We start from the raw sequence: 21312 nt of genomic DNA, 5'->3' as shown, positions 1-21312 counted from the left end.
CCTGCAAAATGTATCTCTAGAGCAATTAAAATGAATAACTTTGTTGTTAATCAAAAAGGTCATCAATATTAGAGGTATTTTGATTCAACTAACAACCTGCTGTGTAAATGACTTGCTTCATCTTTAGGCTGAAAATTAGAAATTCTCATTTGTGGCATTAAATGAGAAGTATAATTTCAACAAGATAGGCTAAATACACACCTTGGGGTCTGAGGATTCAATAGGCCCCTTTCACACTGGGGCGGTTTGCAGGCGCTATTGCGCTAATAATAGCGCCTGCAAACCGACCTGAAAGTGCCGCTGCTTTGTTTCCAGTGTGAAAGCCCCAAAGGGCTTTCACACTGGAGCGGTGCGCTAGCAGGACGGGGAAAAAAAAGTCCTGCTAGCAGCATCTTCGGAGCGGAGTGTATACCGCTCCTTTACCGCTGCTTCCCATTGAAATCAATGGGACAGCGCAGCTTTACAGAGGGGCTTTGCAGTGGTTTTTAACCATTTCTCAGCCGCTAGCGGGGGGTAAAACTGCCCCGCTAGCAGGTGAATACTGATGGTAAAGCGCCGCTTACAACAGCGGCGCTTTACCGCCGACACTGCCCCCGCCCCAGTGTGAAAGGGCCCATAAAGTTTGCTCCCGTTGAAGACATTAAACTGCTTTACAGTCTTGCAGGCTTTGGGATTTGTTATATAAGCTGAGTTCTGGAGCAAAATGTAACCTAACTAGATGACACTATTTTTTTTCTGAAAATAATGTTTAACCACTTGCCTACCAGGCACTTACACCCCATTCCTGCCCAAGCTATTTTTCAGCTTTCAGCGCTGTTGCACTTTGAATGACAATTGCGTGGTCCTGCTACACTGTACCCAAACTAATTTTTTATCACACAAATAGAGCTTTCTTTTGGTGGTATTTAATCACTGCTGGGTTTTTTTATTTTTTACAAAAAAAAAAATTAAAACATTTTGAAAAAAAAAGTTTTTTACTTTTTTTCTGTCAGTAAATTTTGTAACTAAGTAATTTTTCACCTTCACTGATGTGCGCTGATGAGGCGGCACTGATAGGCTGAACTGGTGGGCATTGATGAGGTGGCACTTAAAGGCACTGATGAGGCAGCACTTATGGGCACTAATTAGGTGGCACTAATATGCCGCACTTATGGGCCCTGATAGGCAGCAATGATGGGCACTGTTAGGCGACACTGGTGGGCGCTGATAGGTGGAATTAGTGGGCACTGATAGGCGGCATTAGTGGGCACTGATAGGCAGCATTAGTGGGCACTGATAGGCGGCATGGATAGGCGGTACTGATGGGCACTGATTGGCGGCACTGACTGGCACCGCTAATTGGCACGGATTGCTGCCATTGGTGGGCACTGTATGGTGACACTACTTTTCTCTATTCTAATCGGGACACTGATGATTAGTGCCCTGATTACAGTCCTAAATGTCCCCCTGCATGGAGATGCCGCTGATCGGCTGTCCTCACCACACACTCTGTCAGTGTGAGGTGAGGAGTGGCGATTACCGACACTTCGTTGTTTACATGTGACCGGCTGTGATTGGACACAGCCAATCACATGTTTAAAGAGCTGCGGACGTTGCTCTTTCCACAGATCGGGGTCGCGCCGTGTCCTAGCAACACGGCGCGGCCGCCGCACTGCGTGCCCCCACAGGCACGCGAGAGCAGCCGTTCTGGGATGCCGTCATATGACAGAGTCCCAGAACAAGAGCCGTACCGCCCCGCCGTCATTTGACAGTAGACAGGCGGCAACCAGTTAAAGTATCATTAAACTCACAACATAAAAAATAAATAGATAAATGTTGTATTACATGCTACTCATACTCAGTCAGTCACTATGAGATTCGTTTTCTGTATTCTGCAAAAATCCTGGTTGAACCTACTGCTCTTTATCTCCACCTTCTATCCAAGTCCTCAATTCAGCTAGGGATTTTGCAGAGCGGTGTTGGCAGCTCTGCACATGCTCAGTTTTCAGTGAGTTTCTATGCTGAGCATTTCCTCTCTATCACATCTGAGCAGCCCATGTGACTATAGAGTCACACATGTGGGCGTATACACAGTGGTAAATGACAGCCCACTCCCTCCTCCTCCTCCATGCCCACTAACCAGCTAAACAGAATAGGAGGGGGGGGGAGCGGGATATTACATGTAGACTGATGGAGGCTTCACCTACCTATTATTCTAATACGCAGGCTGGAGGGGCGTGTTGTTGTCAAAAAATAATAATGATTTGAGTTCAAATATATTTTTGTATAATTTGAAACTGTTTATTAATATTATTTATTTTTACTCGGTATGCCAATGGCTGTTTTTAAATTTTTTTATTTAGAACATGTGACCAGCAGCAGAGGACTAGAAGCGCCTCCTGTTTAGGTCACCCCGCCAGACAGACTGGGAAAGATCTGCATCATGTGACAGCTGTATATAGATTAGGAAAATGGTATCATCCACTTACAGAAATAGAAGGGCCAACATAAAATAAACAGTGTGTATAGTATCACTAAACCATATAAATATAAAAGATGACCATTACAAGCTCCCAGGTAGTGTTATATGGTTTATCTTAACCCCAGTAACTGCCACTTTTGTGGGGCAGATTTTCTTGCTAAAGGAAGTGGAAACACAACAGATCAACTGATAAAATCAACAGTTAGAACTATTTAAAGGAGAGACAATAAAACAATTGACAAACTGTATTATATGTAATTTTATTACGTATTCTTATATAGTCAACATTATCTTGCTGTGACATGTTTATGTTTCATCTCGTAGCACATGATATCACTGTATTACACCATTTTGTTCCATGTATTCTTTCTGTGTAATTACCACCAATGCATAATTCAGCGTCTGGGATTCATAGGTGTAGCATAAAGCCCGCTGCCAGCAGCCTGTCAAAATCAATGACAGACTGAAATACACTCCTCTGTAAGCACAATCAAGCGGTAATCACGTACAGGAGCTTATGTCCTTTCTGCGTTTTGGGGCATACAGCCCTATACATAAGCACTGCTCAGACTCTGCTTGATGCGTATTTTAGCTTGTCATTGACAGGTTGCTGGCAGCGGACTATACGAACCACTTGAAACTCCTGGGCACAGAATCAGGACAGGTTTTTGCTCTGTGTGGGCAAATGAGCCCATGTGCATGAGGCCTTATGTTAAGTACATTTCATTTACAAAGATGTGTTTCAAATTAGAAAACACTGATGAGTTGTCTACTCGAAAACATTAAAAACACAGGTGAAAGCGATTTATCCAATTTATAAAAGATTCCAGAAACCATTGGTAGGTATACAACTCTCCCATAAGTACCTCAACTGTTCATGTAGCCATTTGCCAGGAGCTCACGTACAGTACATGTATGGATCCATCATTTACATCTCTACTCCTGCCCCACCCTATTCGATTGTAAGCTCTTCTGAGCAGGGCCCTCTTAATGCTCTTGTATTTTATTCTATTATAACTGCATTGTCTCATTTTTATATTGTAAAGCGCTGCGTAAGCTGTTGGCGCTATATAAATCCTGTATAATAATAGTAATAATACTAGATACTACTTTTTTAAGGGATTTAAAATACTATGTAAAGATTTCTAGGGGTATTTGCACACCTACAAAAGTAACTTTCTAATACAGGAGTTTAGGGAACCAGGAAACTAGAGCATGTCCAGGAGAGGGAAAAAAAAAAAATCGAACAATGAATCTGCTTGCTATTTTTCCAGATTCCTTTATTCCTGGTTTCATATATCAGTAGGCTAATGTCTATTATATAGAGGAGCCTCCTCCCCCACGGCTCATCACCACCACTACATTGTCAGTCAAATGGGTTTCCTTGGGTCATCCATGGTTATAGCACAGCTGCCCTCTCTACCGTGCAGCGCATCAGTGCCTGCGATGGTCATTGCACACGGAGATCCTTTAGGAAACATGTTACATATGTAGTCAAGGTATTTGAGATTGCGATCTTTCCAGTGTAAAATGAAACATATTTATTACACTAGAGGTTTCTAGAAGACAACTATACAATGAAAAATGGTATTACTTGCTATTCAAAACAGTCACTGCATTCCTTGGAAATATCATCGGAAACAGCAAATATGTCAGATTATTTTCTGCCCCCCTTGGCTGAAATGTCTGCAGAGACAGCAGACTGATAAGGTTATAAACACTGATTCAAATGCTGCCTGTCCCTATAAATACAAGCAAATTCTAACAGGAAATAAGTGATAAGAATTCTGGGAAAAAAACATCTCTGCTTACAGGAAACCATTCTAATATTACTTAGTAACATTCCAGAGGGGTTTGATTGGAAACAAAGCTCCCTAGCTGCTATGGCAGGATTTAGGGGGCATAACAGAGCATACTACGCCCGTTCATATGAAGGGTCATGGCACAACACAAAATTGGGAGCAGAGATTTGCAGCAGCTACTAAGCTTTCTCATCATTTTCTATGGAGGTTTATAGCCAGCTACATACTTATTTCTACCTATTAAAACTGACCACTATGTAAAGAAGTAAATCAACTGCTGAGCTACAAATTGCTGGAATCAGTGCGGTGAATGGATGCTCAAATATTTCTAGCAACAAAAACACTAAGCAGTGCCAGTCTGTAGTAACTGCAAATCGCTGCTACCGGAGGTCAGATTTTTTATGGATATCAGTATCCTTGATTTTGGGTCCTGGGACACCTCCCAGACACGGGGCGAGTGAATCGCTATTTTGATTCACAGGCACAGAAATTAATCTGTGAACTGCTAATGTTATTCTGGGTGCAAGTAACCTTCTCCATTTCAAAAATGGAAAAAAAAAGGGATTCCCACAAGACTAAATTGACAGAAAAAAAAAAACAAAAAAAACAAAATAAAAAAAACACAGAATGGGTTGGATACTATAGCCAAATATGTCTCAACAGAATAACTGAATACCCCTTTAACCACTTCAGCCCCAGAAGGACTTACCCCCTTAATGACCAAGGCCATTTTCTGCAATATGGCAATGCGTTATTTCAACTGAAAATTGCACAGGCGTGTGACGTTGTACTCAACGTCTGCAGTTTTTATTTTTTGCTCTATAAACAAAAGACCGACAATTTTGAAAAAAAAAATTTTACTTTTGGCTATAATACATATCCAAAAAAAAATAAATATAAAAAAAAAAAAAAATTCTTCATCAATGTAGCCAACATGTATTCTGCTAAATATTTTTAGTAAAACTAATCCTAATAAGCGTATACTGATATATATTGAAAGTGAACTGATCACTGTTTTAATGACACTGGCAGGGAAGGGGTTAACTACGGGGCAATCAAAGGGTTAAATGTGTTCCCTCAGTGTGTTTCTAACTGTGTGGGGGAAGTACTGACAGGAAGAACACAGAGATCGCTGTTCCAGATTACTAGGAACAGACGATCTTCATGTTCTCCCCTCTCAGATAAGGGATCTGCCATGTTTACATAGGCAGATCCCCATTCTGCCTCTGTGAAGCAATCGTGGGTGGCCAGCAGATGTCGGGTCTGCCAGACACGCGCATTGGCTCCTCCTCCATGCAGTTACTCATCAGACCCACCCCCATTCTTTTTCTCACCTGAGCCTGATCCAATCCAGCGATGTGCACGAGAGCAGTGGCTCCAGATGCCGTCTCTCTCCTCATTGGACAGATTAATAGCAGCAGGAGCTATTGGCAACTGGTAGTTTTTCACCTTAATGCATAGAACGCATTAAGGTGAAAAACCTTAAGGCATTAGAATCACTTTAAATATCTTCTATGTAAATTCTTTTCAGTCCAAAACATTTTTAATTCTGTTTTGCTCCAGTTTTTCGCTCTAAAAACCTATACTAGGCACCAGACAATTTCTAGACCTCCCTGCAGTTTACCAATGCAGGACCCCGACTGGACAATAAGGTTAGTAGCAATCTAATAGGGTGAACTCAGAGCTCTTTCCACCAGTAGGTACACAATGTTATGCAGGTATCACTGCACAAAGCTCCGCCCCTCCTTATCCTAGCCTTAGTGTGGCTGTACAGGGAATTACAGCAGGCTAAAATCAAGACAAATCTAGGTAATTTTACAAGTTCACTATAAAAAAATGATTTTTATTTAATATGTTAAAAATATATTTTTTTTTCTTTAACATCAGCCTGGAGTTCACTTTTTGTCAAATAACTTTTAAGACCCCTTCCACACTGAGGCACTTTACAGGCGCTACAGCGCTAAAAAAGTGCCTGTATAGTGCTGCACCTGTCTCTCCAGTGTGAAAGCCCGAGTGCTTTCACACTGGAGCGGTGCGCTTGCAGGACGTTAAAAAAAACCCTGCAAGCAGCATCTTAGGAACGGTGTATACACCGCTCCTACCCATTGAAATGAATGGGCAGCGCGGCTATACCGCCAGCATAGTACTGCTGCAGCAGCGCTTTGCAGTGGTTTTAATCCTTTCTCGGCCGCTAGCGGGGGGTAAAAGCGCCCCGCTAGCAGCCGAATAGTGCCACGAAACTGACAGTAAATCGGCGCTAAAATAACGCAGCTTTACCGCCGACTCACCCACCGCCCCAGTGAGAAAGGGGCCTAAATCTTTCTGGAACAGACATACATGAAAATATATAGGAGCACATAAAGATCCAAAAGATATACCACCTATTACCCAGGTTACATGAAGTAAAGGAGACTTGTAGGTACACTACAATCATAAGACAGAGTACTTGGCAACAACTAGAAAAACAAGTTAACCAATAGAAAAGTTCAAGAAAGAAGACCCTGGAGCTCACTTTTGGTCCCAGTCACATCCATGCAATGCAGTAACACACAAGCATAGATGTGCCCTTTATGCACATGTTGCATCCATTGTGCTTGGGCAGCCCATTCTTTTTAACAGGCTGCCCAACACGAAGATATCACACTAAAAAGGGCATGTACATTTTTTTTTTCTTTAAGCACATGTCAGGGCTGGGCTCAACCCCTCCTTCTCAGAGCTGACCTCTCAGCTGTCGGCTAATTGCCAGCTCCTATCTCTCCACAGTTGTTGATGATATCCTGCTCATCAGTCCTGCCTACTTAAGCTGTTCAGCCCAGTGGATCTCTGCCTTCTCCAACATTACAGAGACTATCTCCTGCGTTCCTGTTTAAAGACTTGCTTTGATGACATCCCTTCTGGCTCCAGATCCTGCTTGCTTTTCCTCTACATTGATCCCTGACTTCTGACTTGGCTGACTATCCTTTCCGGTTACTGAACTTTGGCTATGTTTTGACTATGTTTGTTCTTTTTACTTTTATTATTAAACAAGTGTGATTTAACTGTACTTTTGTCTTGTGGTGAGCTAATAACCACATGAATTGTTAGCAAGGTGTGTTGGGATTGCCTTTAAAAATTAATGGCATTGCGACTATTATTATTATTATACAGGATTTATATAGCGCCAACAGTATGCGCAGCGCTTTACAATGTTATGGCAAACAGTACAATTACAATACAATTCAATACATGAGGAATCAGAGGGCCCTGCTCATTAGAGCTTACAATTAAAAAGGAAGCTATAATAAAAACATGTTTATGTGTGCTGTGTTAGCACGCAAAATTTTGCGCATGTTGATGTAGCACGCAGCTGTGAAGGGGGAATTAATCCTGACTTGCTGTGTAAACCGAAGAGGAAGAGTTGGGAGCACAAGCAAGCATTTAAGTATTAAGTAGAAAAGTTACACTGTCTTCCTGAAAACAGACTTGCTGCCAATGTTATTCTAAACCCACATCACTTACAACGTGAGCTGGGATATGGAGATGTGAAGCAATCTGCCAGCATGAGTATTTTCAGTGATAACAGCATTATGTCAAACCATCCCCAGCTCAGATATATTTGGAGCTCTGGCAGGCTAAAAGCAAATAGAACAAGGCAACACAACATATCTCAAATGCTTGAGAAGAAAAAGTACCAGCAAGAGGCAGGAGAGCGGCTGTATAAGGGACAAGCAGAGACCGTCTGAAAGCCACAGTGTTGGAACAAGTCCTCGTAACGGCCGGAGGTTTCGAAAACATCACATGATGTTGAAATGTCTTGGTCCTCACTGTGAATAAAGCAGCTGTTCAACTTGTATATGAAACTACGCTCTTTGATGAGGCTTTGTTAGGATACCAAAAGCCACTGATTACCATGTGTGATTAAAAAAAAAAAAAGGAAACTATCATAAAAGGGCTGACAGAGCTGACTAGAGAGAAGGATGGCCTCTGACTGCATTGGTTTTGTTTCAAACTGGGATCAGTCCAGGGTTTCGAATAAAAATAACCATTGATTTGAAGCACTATAGGAAAAAATTCCCAAGCTGACCATAAATGAACCAAGAATGGAGCCCTTTACTATGCCAGTTATTCAAAATATTTTTTTGACGTGACATACTGTATGCTAAATGGAAAAACATAGCTATGTTGGATTGGATAAATAGAGTGTAAGAAAAGGGACTCAAGTCTACCCAAACCTGTAGACGGTGTTGTTCTCGTTTACCTTCACTGCTGGTCATAGGTCTAGAATTCTAGGCACACGGTTATGCGATCTCTACTGATAAGCCTGGTCAGAGCGGCATATTTTCTGGATCAGCAGGGATAATGTACCTCGGCCAGCAAACATGCATTGAAGAGGAGTTCGACCCAAAAATGGAACTTCTGTTTTTCGGATTCCCCCCCCCACCTCCGGTGTCACATTTAGCACCTTTCAGGGGGGAGCAGATACCTGTCTAATCCAGGTAATTGCTCCCGCTTCCGGGCATAGATCACTGCAGTATCCGCGGTGATCTACGCCATGTCAGGCCCCTCCTCCGTCCTTCCCCCCACTGTCTTCTGGGAGACACACAGGTCCCAGAAGACAGAAGGAACCAGTGAGATTGCGCATGTGCAGTAGGGAACCAGGTTGTGAAGCCGCAAGGCTTCACCTCCTGATTCCCTTACTGAAGATGCCGGCGCCTCCACCTGGGAGACGAGGGACGGGTCGGCTTCGGGTGAGGACATCGCGGGTGCCCTGGGCAGGTAAGTGTCCCAATATTAAAAGTCAGCAGCTGCAGTATTTGTTTTTTTTCTGCGGAACTCCGCTTTAAGCACTAAAGGAGAGATTGGTGCACGATTTTCTCCAGAAACAGCATGAATCTTATCACTTCCATAAATCTTTACCAAGCAGCAGAACGCAATTAAATTTCAACACATGAGTAGAGATCCACTTTAAATGGTGGAAGCTGTTGGACATCTCTTGTTTTTTTACAGTGTTTCTGGTCATATATTTCAATTCTTTATTATGTAATAAAAGGTTTCATTAAAGAAGAATTCCAAGTATGGATATTTTTAGCTTGGACCAATGGAACCATCAAGTCAAGTCTTATTGTCATTCTACTAAATGTGAGGATATACAGCAGAACAAAATGTCGTATCTCACAGGGCCACAGTGCTACATACAAATTCAACATAATTAAAAATATACAAAGTATAAAACACAGCGAAGAACTTAAAAAATAAAACAATTTAAATAAAAAAAAAACTATACATATACCATACCTGTGGAGTGGAGTCAACCCTACTCCACTGATCTGCACTTGTTTCTAGGTCCCATGCTGAGCAGCTGCTCTGTTGCATTCTTATTTAAGGCAAGTGAAGGGTAACACATACAAGTGTGAATGGGTCCACAGAGCTTCCCTCTCCAAAATGCTATAAATACATGGGAAACAGCCACAAAAAATAGAACAGAAATTCTGTTTAAAATGCATTTTCATGCAGTAAATCGTATGGGTTTGGTAGTAGAGAACTGTGAATAGGCCCTTAATGAGGAAGTAAACCCTGGGGGGTTTTACTTCCTCTTTGTTTCCCTGAAAAAGTAAACCATAACGGGCTACTATGCATTGCATAGTAGCCCATTATGTGTCACTTACCTGACACAGGAGCCTGCAATGTCTCCGATTTCCTCACTGGCAGCGAGCGTCCATTCTTCACCCCTCTTCCATCCGGGGCCGCGAACTCAGTCTCTGACTGGCCGAAGTCGCGTGAAGTCACTCCCGCGCATGCGCACGGGAGTCGCCAGTCACGGCATGACCCCAGCTTGAAACGGCACAGCGTGCCCTTTCAAGAGTGCACCGAATACATCGGCGCATGCGCAGAAGAAAGCATCGCTCAGGGAAATAGTAAATATCTCCTAAACCGTGTAGGTTTAGGAGATATTTCAAGCACCTACAGGTAAGCCTTAACCTAGGCTTACTTGTAGGTGAAAGTGGTCTGTAAGGGTTTACAACCACTTTAATGATAACATTAATTTATACAGGTACAATAAGAAGTACACAACCCATATAGACTAGGATAAGGGGCTATACACCCTTTAGGAAACAATCATCATAAAAAAAAAAAAAAAAATAGCTTTAAGAGTGTAAGATAAGGCTAACGTAATCAAACATTCACATCAGTCCCTGCCCCACTGGTGTAACTAAAACCTTCAGGGCCCCGATGCAAGAAACCATGAAGGGCCCTTTCCTCCGAGCCTGGTGGTGGAACAACAGGGCTCACTCGCAATTGGGTGGCTGCATATAAAGGAACGGATTTCTCCACCCCCTTCTCCTCCTCTTCCTCCCGCAGGCATTCAGCGGCTGCAGGAGGTAAATGGAGAGATTTGTTCCTCTATGCCAGTGTTTCTCAATCTTTTTCCAGTCAGGGCACCCTTGAAGTATACCCCTAGGTGAACGGGGCTGCACTGCAACCACTCTGCAACTGTGTGCATTGCATGCAGTTGCAGCATAGTGATGATGCATTTAAGGAGTTAAAACAGGCGGTCAGAAGGCAACATATTGCCTCTTTATCGGCTGTCGAATGCCTCTGAAATGCGATCTGAGCATGGATCGCTTTTCAGAGGAACAGTATTTTTTTTTTTTTTTTTTTTGCTGGTACTATGAACAAGCAAGGAAAAAAAAAATAAAATCTGATTGTACACATATAATGGGTCAGGATTAAACATGCATATATAAAATGTGCATGCATGTATATATATATATATATATATATATATATATATATATATATATATATATATATATATATATATATATATATATATATATATATATATACACATATACATATATACAAAAATCGGCAGTGCTTTACCTTGCTTCTTCCTGCCGGGTAATGCACTGTAGGGGGAGACAAAGAGCACAGCACACACCGTGCTTTCAACTTTAGGTCAAATCAGCTCCCTGCAGTGCCGATTACAGTTCGGCGGAGGATCTCAGCCACCCTTGTCGCTCCTACTATCAAGGTATACAGGTCCCCTGCAGCGTGGGGCCCGGTCGCCATGGTGACCTCAGCGACCCCTATACTTTCACCACTGCCCTGCCCTCAAGGAGCTCACAATCTAAGGTCCCTAACTCACATTCATTTATACACATACTAGGGCCTTTGGAGTGTGGGAGGAAATTGGAGTACCCGGATAAAACCCACACAGGCACGGGGACGTATTTTTTAAAAAAAATCCCCTCCCCTCTTCCTACCTATCCTGCGTAACCCGGTGTAAAAAAAAAAAAAAAAGAGAAGAATATCAGTGTACTTGCCTATTTTTAAGCCAGTCCGATCACGTGATCCAGCAGCACCGACTCCCCTGTGCCAGTGAGCGGCTGCTGCAGGGGAGAGGAGGGAGCGCAGACAACGGATGGGCCATGAGAGCCTGTAAAGTGATGTCATGAGTTTACAGAATTTAAAGTCTTTGTCAAATGTTCCCTTAAGGCTCGTACACACTATAAGAAAATCAGGCGCACATTTTCGTCTGAGAAACAATCCTACAATTTTCGTATAGTGTGTACACAACTTTCGACAGCCGATTCCAACCTTCCAAAAAAAAAAAAAAAAAAAAAAAAAAATCTCTGAAGGGACCAACTCCAACATTTTTGGGACCAGAATAAACAAGTTTTGTTTGTTTTGTTTATTTTTGTACGATTTTCTTACAAGAAAAATCAGAAACCAAAAGCTGCGCATAATCAGAAACAATGAAAAAAAAAGCCTTTGTCGTACGAGAATTTTCGTACAATATTTCCTTCCTCAGTTGCGAATTGCTGTGAAACAACGAGGTAAAATTTTTATAGTGTGTACCCCCCCCCACTTTACAAAGAGAAGCCGGAGCTCCTGAATAACATGACTAGGCCGCATTTAAAAAAAAAAGGTTAAGTATACAGATCTATTTTATACAGGGTATGCAGGAAGGATGTTTTTAACGATAATGTGAGTAATGGTCAACTCCAACTAAGAAAAATTGGCATCAGTATTATTAGTCAGTTTTCTGTAACTCAAAGTAGTCAGGATTTATGAACAAACTTTCACTATCTATCTAATCTTCATCCAAAGATATCACACAAGTCACACACTATCTGTACTGCTTGAGTTTGTGTTGAAACCAAGTAGATTCCAGATCTGTAAGAATTTCAAATGAGCAAACAAGACGACAAAAAATATGTTCAAGGGTTCCTCCATTTACAAAAAAGAATGAATGATGGAATAAAGAAAAGATAAATCAGGAAGATAAAAGACATTCATAAATCCCAAGTAGCAGCTAGGCAGAATTCAGGAATAATGTACTTGTCTTCACCTAGGACTGAAAGGAAAACATTGTACATTTTAAAATGGCTCTTGAGTCCAGGGTTCACACTAGATGCGGTGCAAATTCATGTCTAAATCACAACCGATTGCGGAGTGTATGTAAAGTTCACGACACCCACAATTGGTTTGCAGTGCGCTTTGCAGAAACGGATCACATGGGTGTGAACGCCCAAGCGGTTCAATTCTGGTGCAGCAAAAAAAAATCCTGCACCAGTTTGTTGCAAATGTGGTGTACCCCATAGACACCGCATGTAATTCACACAGGAATGAGCTGTGACTCCTGTGCGAATGACATGCTGTGTCTCACGCCGCAGCAGTGTAAACCTAGACTTAAATACCTCACTAGTATTAACAAAGGCACTTTTTTACCCTTTGATTAATACACAATTCTCGGTTACAAAGTGGTGCTAGCAGCTATATTTATTACGACATTAGTGCAATCATTTATATGGTTTTCCATGTTTACTAGTATTAGACTCCATGTACACTGAAGCTCATAAACGGCCGTTTTGGGGAGTTTGGGGTTTTTTTTTTTAGCAGTCTATAAACTCCCCTCTATGTTATCCTATGTGTCCATGCACACAGACGTTTTTAGCTGTTTATCAGCAGTGGAGTTCATGGGCCATTTTCTGAATGCCATAAAATCACGTTCAGGAGTCGCTTTTCTGACCACAAAAACCGCCAAATGCCGATAAACGTCCATAAACGCTCCAAAATGTGGCTCGCCAGCGTTTAACAGTTTTGATCCATTGAAAAAAAAAAAAACTGCTAAAAACGCTAATTGCAAAAACATTGAAAGACTCACTGCAAAGCTACTGGCGTTTTTATAATGTTATTTTAACGTCCAGCGTGCATGGAGCCTTACAAGTCTATGGTTCAAAAATGCCAGACAAAAACAAACTAAATACATATTAGCGCAAGCTTTTAAAAACACTCAATTCCCTTTGACCGTGACAAATACTCCATCCTCTCTAAAGCTTGAGCTAAAATATATATGTTTAGCGAATAACAATATTGGCGATAGTTCACCTTCCTGACAATACTTCTGACTAGCACAGGACAACACTGTATTGTTGACCAGGAATACAATCAATCAGGGCCCAATTACACATACGCACTCATTTTTGTGCATTGAAGCGTGTGGTGTTAAATAGCCAATTCAAAGTGACTGGGCTGTAAACACTCACAATAATAGGTAGTGCCTATAGGACAACGCAGAGCATATTCATCTGTGTGTTGCAGCGCGCTATAACATGGACACAACACCACACATTGCTACAGAGCTTTACCATACGTTGCTCTCTGGATTCACATGAATTTGTTTTATGCATTTGTCAGTGTATTTATAAAATAGGGGCAGGGTCTTTTTTTTTTATTAATAGTAAAGCAGAAGTTGTTTTAAGAAAACCGCTGACCAGTAGGATTTTTATGCGTCTCCTCTGTCATATGCCTCTCTTCTCCTCCCAGTATTTTTTATACAAGCACAGCTCAGACTATGATCTTGGCACAGTTTTTTGCTGGGACTAAGTCATTTCCGTGTGCATGTGCGGGAGTTACATCATCTCGGACCGGCCAATTAAGACTGTATAAGGCTGTTTAAGACTCTAAAATGAAAAAAAAAAATCGTAGGAAATCGATGAAAGCGCCGGCGATGGGAGAGCACGGCAGACATTGCAGAGCTGGAGGGAAATTACTGATACACAATACTGATTACTGATACACTCACCGGCCACTTTATTAGGTACACCTGTTCAATTGCTTGGTAACACAAATTGCTAATCAGCCAATCACATGGCAGCAACTCAATACATTTAGGCATCTAGATGCAGTGAAGACAACTTGCTGAAGTTCAAAACCGAGCATCAGAATGGGGAAGAAGGGGGATTTAGGTGACTTTGAACATGGCATGGTTGTTGGTGCTAGATGGGCTGGTCTGAGTATTTCAAAAACTGCTGATCTACTGGGATTTTACTGCACAACCATCTCTAGGGTCTACTGAGAATGGTCCAAAAAAGAGAAAATATCCAGTGAGCGGCAATTGTGTGGACGAAAATGCCTCGTTGTTGTCAGAGGGGAATGGGCAGACTGGTTTGAGATGATAAAAAGGCAACAGTAACTCAAATAACCACTCCTTACAACCAAGGTAACCATATCTGAACGCACAACACATCGAACCTTGAAGAGGATGGGCTACAGCAGCAGAAGACCACTCCTGTCAGCTAAGCAGAAACTAAGATTACAATTCACACAGGCTCACCAAAATTGGACAGTGGAAGATTGGAAAAACGTTGTCTGGTCCGAGTCTCAATTTTAGCTGTGACATTTGGATGGTAGGGTCAGAAATTGGCATAAATAACATGAAAGCATGGCTCCATCCTGCCTTGTGCCAACAGTTCAGGCTGATGGTAGTGGTGTAATAGTGTGGGGGATATTTTCTTGGCACACTTTGGGCCCCATAGTGCCAATTAAGCATTGCTTAAATTCCAGGGCCTACCTGAGTATTGTTGCTGACCATTTCCATCCCTTTATGACTACAGTGTACTCCTCTTCTGATGGCTACTTCCAGCAGGATAATGCACCATGTCACAAAGCTCAATCATCTCACCACTGATTTCTTTAACATGACAATGAGATCACTGTACTCCAATGGTCTCCACACTCACCAGATCTCAATCCAATAGAGCACCTTTGGGATGTGGTGGAATGGGAGATTCGCATCATGGATATGTAGCCGACAAATCTGCAGCAACTGCGTGATGCTATCATATCAATATGTACCCAAATCTCTGAAGAATGTTTCCAACACCTTGTTGAATGTAAGCCACAAAGAATTAAGGCAGTTCTGAAGGGGGTCCAACCCGGTACTAGTAAGGTGTACCTAATAAAGTGGCCGGTGAATGTACATTGTGTACACTTGCACATTTTTTTTTTTTTCCTCCTTAAAAATTTGTTTACGATAAAAAAAAAATAAAAAATTATATATAAATATATATATATAGTCTTAAAAATATGTATAAAAATAATGTAGGTGTTGCTGCTACATTTGGCCTGAGCCACTCTGATTACAAATGTGTTAATGGATGAACCCTTGTCCTTGCATGATCATGTTTTTCCCCTGAGTTTTAGAATATATACATATATATATATTTAACAGATATGTAGAAAGAAATCAGTAACGGCTTTATCAGTGATGCATACAATTAAGTTGGAACACGTCTGGCATAGTTAAAGAGATCCAGTAGAGGAAATCAAAGCTGATTTTTCCTACAGCTGTATATGTTTTATCATCTGTCAAACAAGACAGCTTGCGTTTCCATATTCTACAAAGTGAATGTAAAAAAAAAAACAAAGAAATTAAAAGCCCCATTATCTAGAGATCCCAGCTTGCTTTTAAAAGCCGCAGCCTAGAAGGAAGTGTCACTGGAAGGTTTTAAATTAATAACATGCGAGTCATTAACATTGAACTTGACACTGGGAGGAGATGAACTCTGTAAAACACAAAATAGTCATAGTATGGAGGGACTATACCAGGAGCTGGTCTCTATGTGCGAACACATCCTAAAATTAGTATGAGGCCACTTACAACAGAAAATCTCACGTATTTCCTATGTAGAGATGTATTTCACAAACGCGTAAAGTCAGTCCTCTCTGTGTGAAAATGCATCCAATTTAACCACATACAGGGCCTCATATACCTGTGTGCACGAGGCCATATTTTAACAACGGCTAGACAAATTGTACAGTGCCTTGAAAAAGTAATCATACCCTTTGAAATTCTCCACATTTTGTCATGTTACAACCAAAAACATAAATATATTTTATTGGGATTTTATGTGATAGACCAACACAAAGTGGCACATAATTGTGAAGTGGAAGGAAAATGATAAATAGTTTTCACATTTTTTTTTACAAATAAATATCTGAAAATGTCATGTGCATTTGTATTCAGCCCCCCTGAGGTAAGAAGGCTTGGGATATTTTTTTATAACCTAATCCTGCTTTAAACGTCTCCACAACTTTATCCCTGACCTGTCTGGTGTGTTCCTTGCCCTTTATGATGCTGTTTGTTCAATAAGGTTCTCTAACAAACCTCTGAGGGCTTCACAGAACAGCTGTATTTAAACTGAGATTAAATGACTCACAGGTTGACTATTTACTAATTAGGTGACTTCTGAAGGCAATTTGTTCCAGATTTTAGTTAGGCCCCTTTCACACATGCGGACCGTATGTCCGTATTTCATCCATCCGTTTTTGGATGAAATACGGACATACATGCATCCCTATGGGATAGCGGGTGTCAGCAGATGTACATCCGCTAACACCCGATGTCGTCCGCCTCCGCTCTCGTCCGATTCTGCGGACGGAAGAAAATCCTATTTTTCTATCCGTCTGCAGAGCGGATCGGAGGAACACGGACAGACGGTCCGTGTTCCTCCGATCCCCCATAGGGGAGAGCGGAGATCTGACAGGGCGGTCCCTGCACAGTGTGCGGGCCCCGCCCTGTCATCTGCCTGCTCAGCTGGGGAAAGCGGAGCGATCCCCGCTGAGCAGCGGATAAACACGGGGCGGATCAACACGGATCCATCCCGTGTGAAAGGGGCCTTAGGGGTATCAGAGTAAAGGAGGCTGAATACAAATGCACGCCACACTTTTTAGATATTTATTTGTAAAAATGTGGAAAACCATTTATCATTTTCCTTCCACATCACAATTATGTGCTACTTTGTATTGGTCTATCACATAAAATCTATTTAGGTTATGGTTGTAACATGACACAATGTGGAGAATTTCAAGGGTATGAATACTTTTTAAAAGGCACTGTAGTGGGAATCTCAACAGGTGTGATGGTAAGCACAATTTGTTTCTTGATGTGCTTTTTTTTGTTTTTTGTTTTTTTTTTTTATAGACATTGCAGAAGTAAAACTTTAGTCAACATTGTAGGTGTGACAACTATTAGATAAAATGACACTGTATGACTAGTTTTGTCTACAGTAAAGAGTGTTCACCAATGAAAAAAAAAAAAAACACGATATGTGGAAGCGGATTTGGGGACTTACCTAGGTTACATTCAAAATCAAAAAGCAGACTCCGTATACATGCGATATGGAAGCCAACGGATCCACCTTTTAGGCAGCACTGGGAAGCTAGAATTAATAAAATCCAACATATGGAAAATATCCATATCCCCAAGAAAAACCAGGAAGAGAATTTCTTCCATATATGTACACCTTGGTTTCTCTACATGGATGCAGACCCCAAAGAGAATCGGCACAGTAGGGTCTCCCCTTATATAAAGCCTACACCGTTCCAGAAAACCAAATGCTATTCATCATTTATGCACTTCCTGGGGCCGGCCCGGAAGTGGGACAAGCCGATGGTTACTACTCCTCCCCGACCTTTTTTTCCTCCATTACGCATCTTCCTAAAGTTCCTACCACCTTGGGGGCTCACTTATCCCTATTTTCTCTTCCCGTACAACTTGTTCTGCCTCCCCAACTTATCCTAGTCCAAAGATCTATACAAACTAAGGCGAGAGGTAGGAAGACACTCAACACATTACTGATCAAACTATTTACTTTTCCATACCAGGCATAAATGTCTGACGTTCGCTGATGGCAACATTTCTGTATACAGTAAAACCTTGGTTTTAGAGCAACTTGGTTTAAGAGCGTTTTGCAAGACAAGCAAAATTTTTAAATACATTTTGACTTGATATACAAGCGATGTCTTGATATACAAGTAGTGTCATGTCACAACTGGGTATAAAAGACAAGAGAGGCGCCTCTAAGTGTAGGAACATGGTTACATTTAATGAAGGTACAACATTTAGCAACTCACATGGTTGATGATTGAAAGAGGCACATCTAAGTATGCAGGCAACTGGGGTAAATCTGTCCACATAGACCGTCCTCCGCACCACCATCGAGGTCATCCGCTCCACGAGCGATTTAAGCTTTGCTCTCAGATCGCTCTACTGCAGGATAGTCTTCCCGGTCATGATTGCAGACTGACAGCAGTGAGAGCCGGCGGTGCAGAGGACGGTCTATGTGGACAGCTTTACCCCGGATGCCTGCATACTTAGATGTGTCTCTTTTAATCGTCAACCATGCGAGTTGACAAATGTTGTACCTTCAATAAATGTAACCATAATGCTAGACTTATGCCGCGTACACACGGCCGGACTTCCCGACAGAAAAAGTCACATGGGAGCTTTCGGTCGGACATTCCGACCGTGTGTATGCCCCATCAGACTTTTTCTGTTGGTATTTCCGACAGACTCAGATATAGAACATGTTCTAAAACTCTCCGTTGGAAATGCCGACGGAGCGTATACGCGGCAGTGTATACTCTGCAGCAGGAGCTGCAGAGTATAAAGGAGAAGAGGGTTGCCTCTAGGCGACCCTCTTCTCCTTTATACTCTGCAGCTCCTGCTGGATTTTGCTTCTAATCCCCTTGCGGAGGCTGCCATTTGTGGATGGACATTTTATGGTTACACAACCTCACTTTGCTATAACCTTTTTATATGGACTATAGATTGAAGGACTTATGAATAAATGGTTGTGGAACAAATCACCTGAGTTTCCATTATTTCTTATGGGAAAATTTGCTTTGATATAAGAGTGCGTTGGATTACAAGCATGCTTCCGGAATGAATTATGCTCGCAATCCAAGGTTTTACTGTACTCAACCTACTTTTTTTTACTGTACATAAACCTGGTCTGCATGCAGATACAGGTCATTAAGGTAGTTTATTTCTCTGCTCACTACTAAATAAAGAATGTAAAAAACACTCAGGTAGACATTTTTTTCAACAAAAATTCATATGCCTAAATGTGATGTTTCTTTCTACAAATGTTCTGTACTGGAAAAACAGTATTGGACCAGTTTGCAGAAGAAGGCTAATGAAATGAGCAAAAAGCAGCATTAAAAATAAGTCTATAGCTGGCCATACAAACATTTGTACAAAATTTCCTTGAGAACATTCGATGATTTGACAACGGTCACTCAAAAGTATTTAAAAAAAAGTTTATTTTTAACATTCAATTTTGGAAAGTAAAAGTCGATTTGACCCCACTAACCATCAGAAAATCAAACAAGAAATACAAAATTCTACTAGGCCAGCTTAAGTTACAATTTAAAATTGACCTACAGACAGAGCAATAATGATATCAACCACTGAGAACATGTTGTACTTAAAACTTCCAATTTCAACATAGATTGCATGAATGAACATAGAAAACACTTCCTGTTGGTGTGTCATAGAACAAATAAACATGCTTAGACACTTACGTGTTGATCCAATGGTGTCTTTGATCTCAGATTGAGGCTGTTTGAGAATTGGTAAGAAAGGGAATCAGAGCAGCAATCCAGTGCCAAGGGCAAATGAGATGTTGCGATGGTAAATACAGCAGCGTCGTGAAGAGCAAGGGAGAGAGGAAATACATAATGTTAACTTGTGCTCAGACATACAAAAGCTAGGTTAAACAAAACATGTACATTAAAAAAAATGGTGCACATTGCATGTATTTATAGGTTAATGCCTCAGGCCCCCCTAAGTTAAAATGCAGAGATCAATGTGCTACGCAAATCTAAAGGTCTGTATTGCTAGAAAGGTTGAAATAGCATTTTCACTAATGGAAGAAAACTCGACTAAAAGCCATATATTTTCAGTCTGACAGGTCAAGGCAAATGCAGGCTCTTGCTTATTACAAAGAAATACGACAAGTGATAATTCTAATCTAATGACATTTTCAAAGGTATATTAAAGCCTGAAGCAGCGTCCTGCTTTAAAATGTATTATACGTAGAGAATATCTGTTTAACCTACTGGTTTCTGTATTAAGTAGGGAGTATGCAACACTATTTACACATATAAAGTATAGACCGTATACTGTGGAATGGAAATGTAAAACTATTTCACATACAAAATACCAATACATACATACAGTAATGACCTCCAATGCAGGTAAAGTAGAATACAGTAAACAAGACTTATGGTGGAGTATAAGGAAGTCTGCAATTTTGATCACTGTAGCTAATTTCTATAAGAGGTATTTCAGCTCCATGGTAAAAAATCCCTTGGCTCTTAATCTGGCTATACACTGATCGCATTTTTCATTCAGTCTAAATGCTGAAAGAAAAAAAGCAAAAAATAAACAGATTCCTCCATCCACGCTACAAAGCGTAGATAGACGAGTCTTCAACTTCAGCTATTCCATTTTCACAGATGCACCCTCTTTTCAGATGACATTTTTCTGCTCAGCTCCTTTGATTTTTCAATCCAGGGATGTCTGCCAGATAGGACCACCCACTGAGTGAATTTCGACCAGTTCATCAGAAACGTTCTGTTGGTGAGAACACTTATTCAAGAGTGGTTCTTTGAGAAAGCAGAGTTGTCTAAACCTTGTTTTTCATTAACGTGTATGAAAACCCTTTTGGTCTGTAAAATATACTATTGGAAGTGTCAAAGAAATTTATAAAATACCGGTTGATCCTGATGATATGTGCATAATATACATATTTTTTTATCTACCTGTTTTGTGTAGACTTCTAAAAGTCTTGAGACTGCTGCTGCGCACCACCATGTTGGACGTGAGGACACCAGCCCTGGCAAACTCAGAGTTGTCGCTTAAAGCAGACCTTCAGTCATTTTTTCATCTTTCCATCTATTAAATCTTCTGCCCTTGTTGTTTTAACTTTGGAA

The 21312-nt window shown here is 41.2% G+C and overlaps 1 protein-coding gene across 2 annotated transcripts in view; it reads right to left on the bottom strand.

Annotated features, from left to right (window-relative positions):
- The window catches only part of OSBPL8 (oxysterol binding protein like 8), a 411605-nt gene that overhangs the window by 225810 nt on the left and 164483 nt on the right, over positions 1 to 21312 (bottom strand). For both annotated transcript variants that reach the window (XM_073620008.1, XM_073620009.1), the window contains exon 4: positions 19900 to 19936. In XM_073620008.1, the coding sequence (XP_073476109.1) occupies positions 19900 to 19936 (37 nt within the window). The remainder of the gene's footprint in view (positions 1 to 19899; positions 19937 to 21312) is intronic.

This window comes from Aquarana catesbeiana, linkage group LG03, assembly GCF_042186555.1.
Source record: "Aquarana catesbeiana isolate 2022-GZ linkage group LG03, ASM4218655v1, whole genome shotgun sequence".
Taxonomy (NCBI): domain Eukaryota; kingdom Metazoa; phylum Chordata; class Amphibia; order Anura; family Ranidae; genus Aquarana; species Aquarana catesbeiana.
This window is presented reverse-complemented; position numbering and strand designations above follow the sequence as displayed.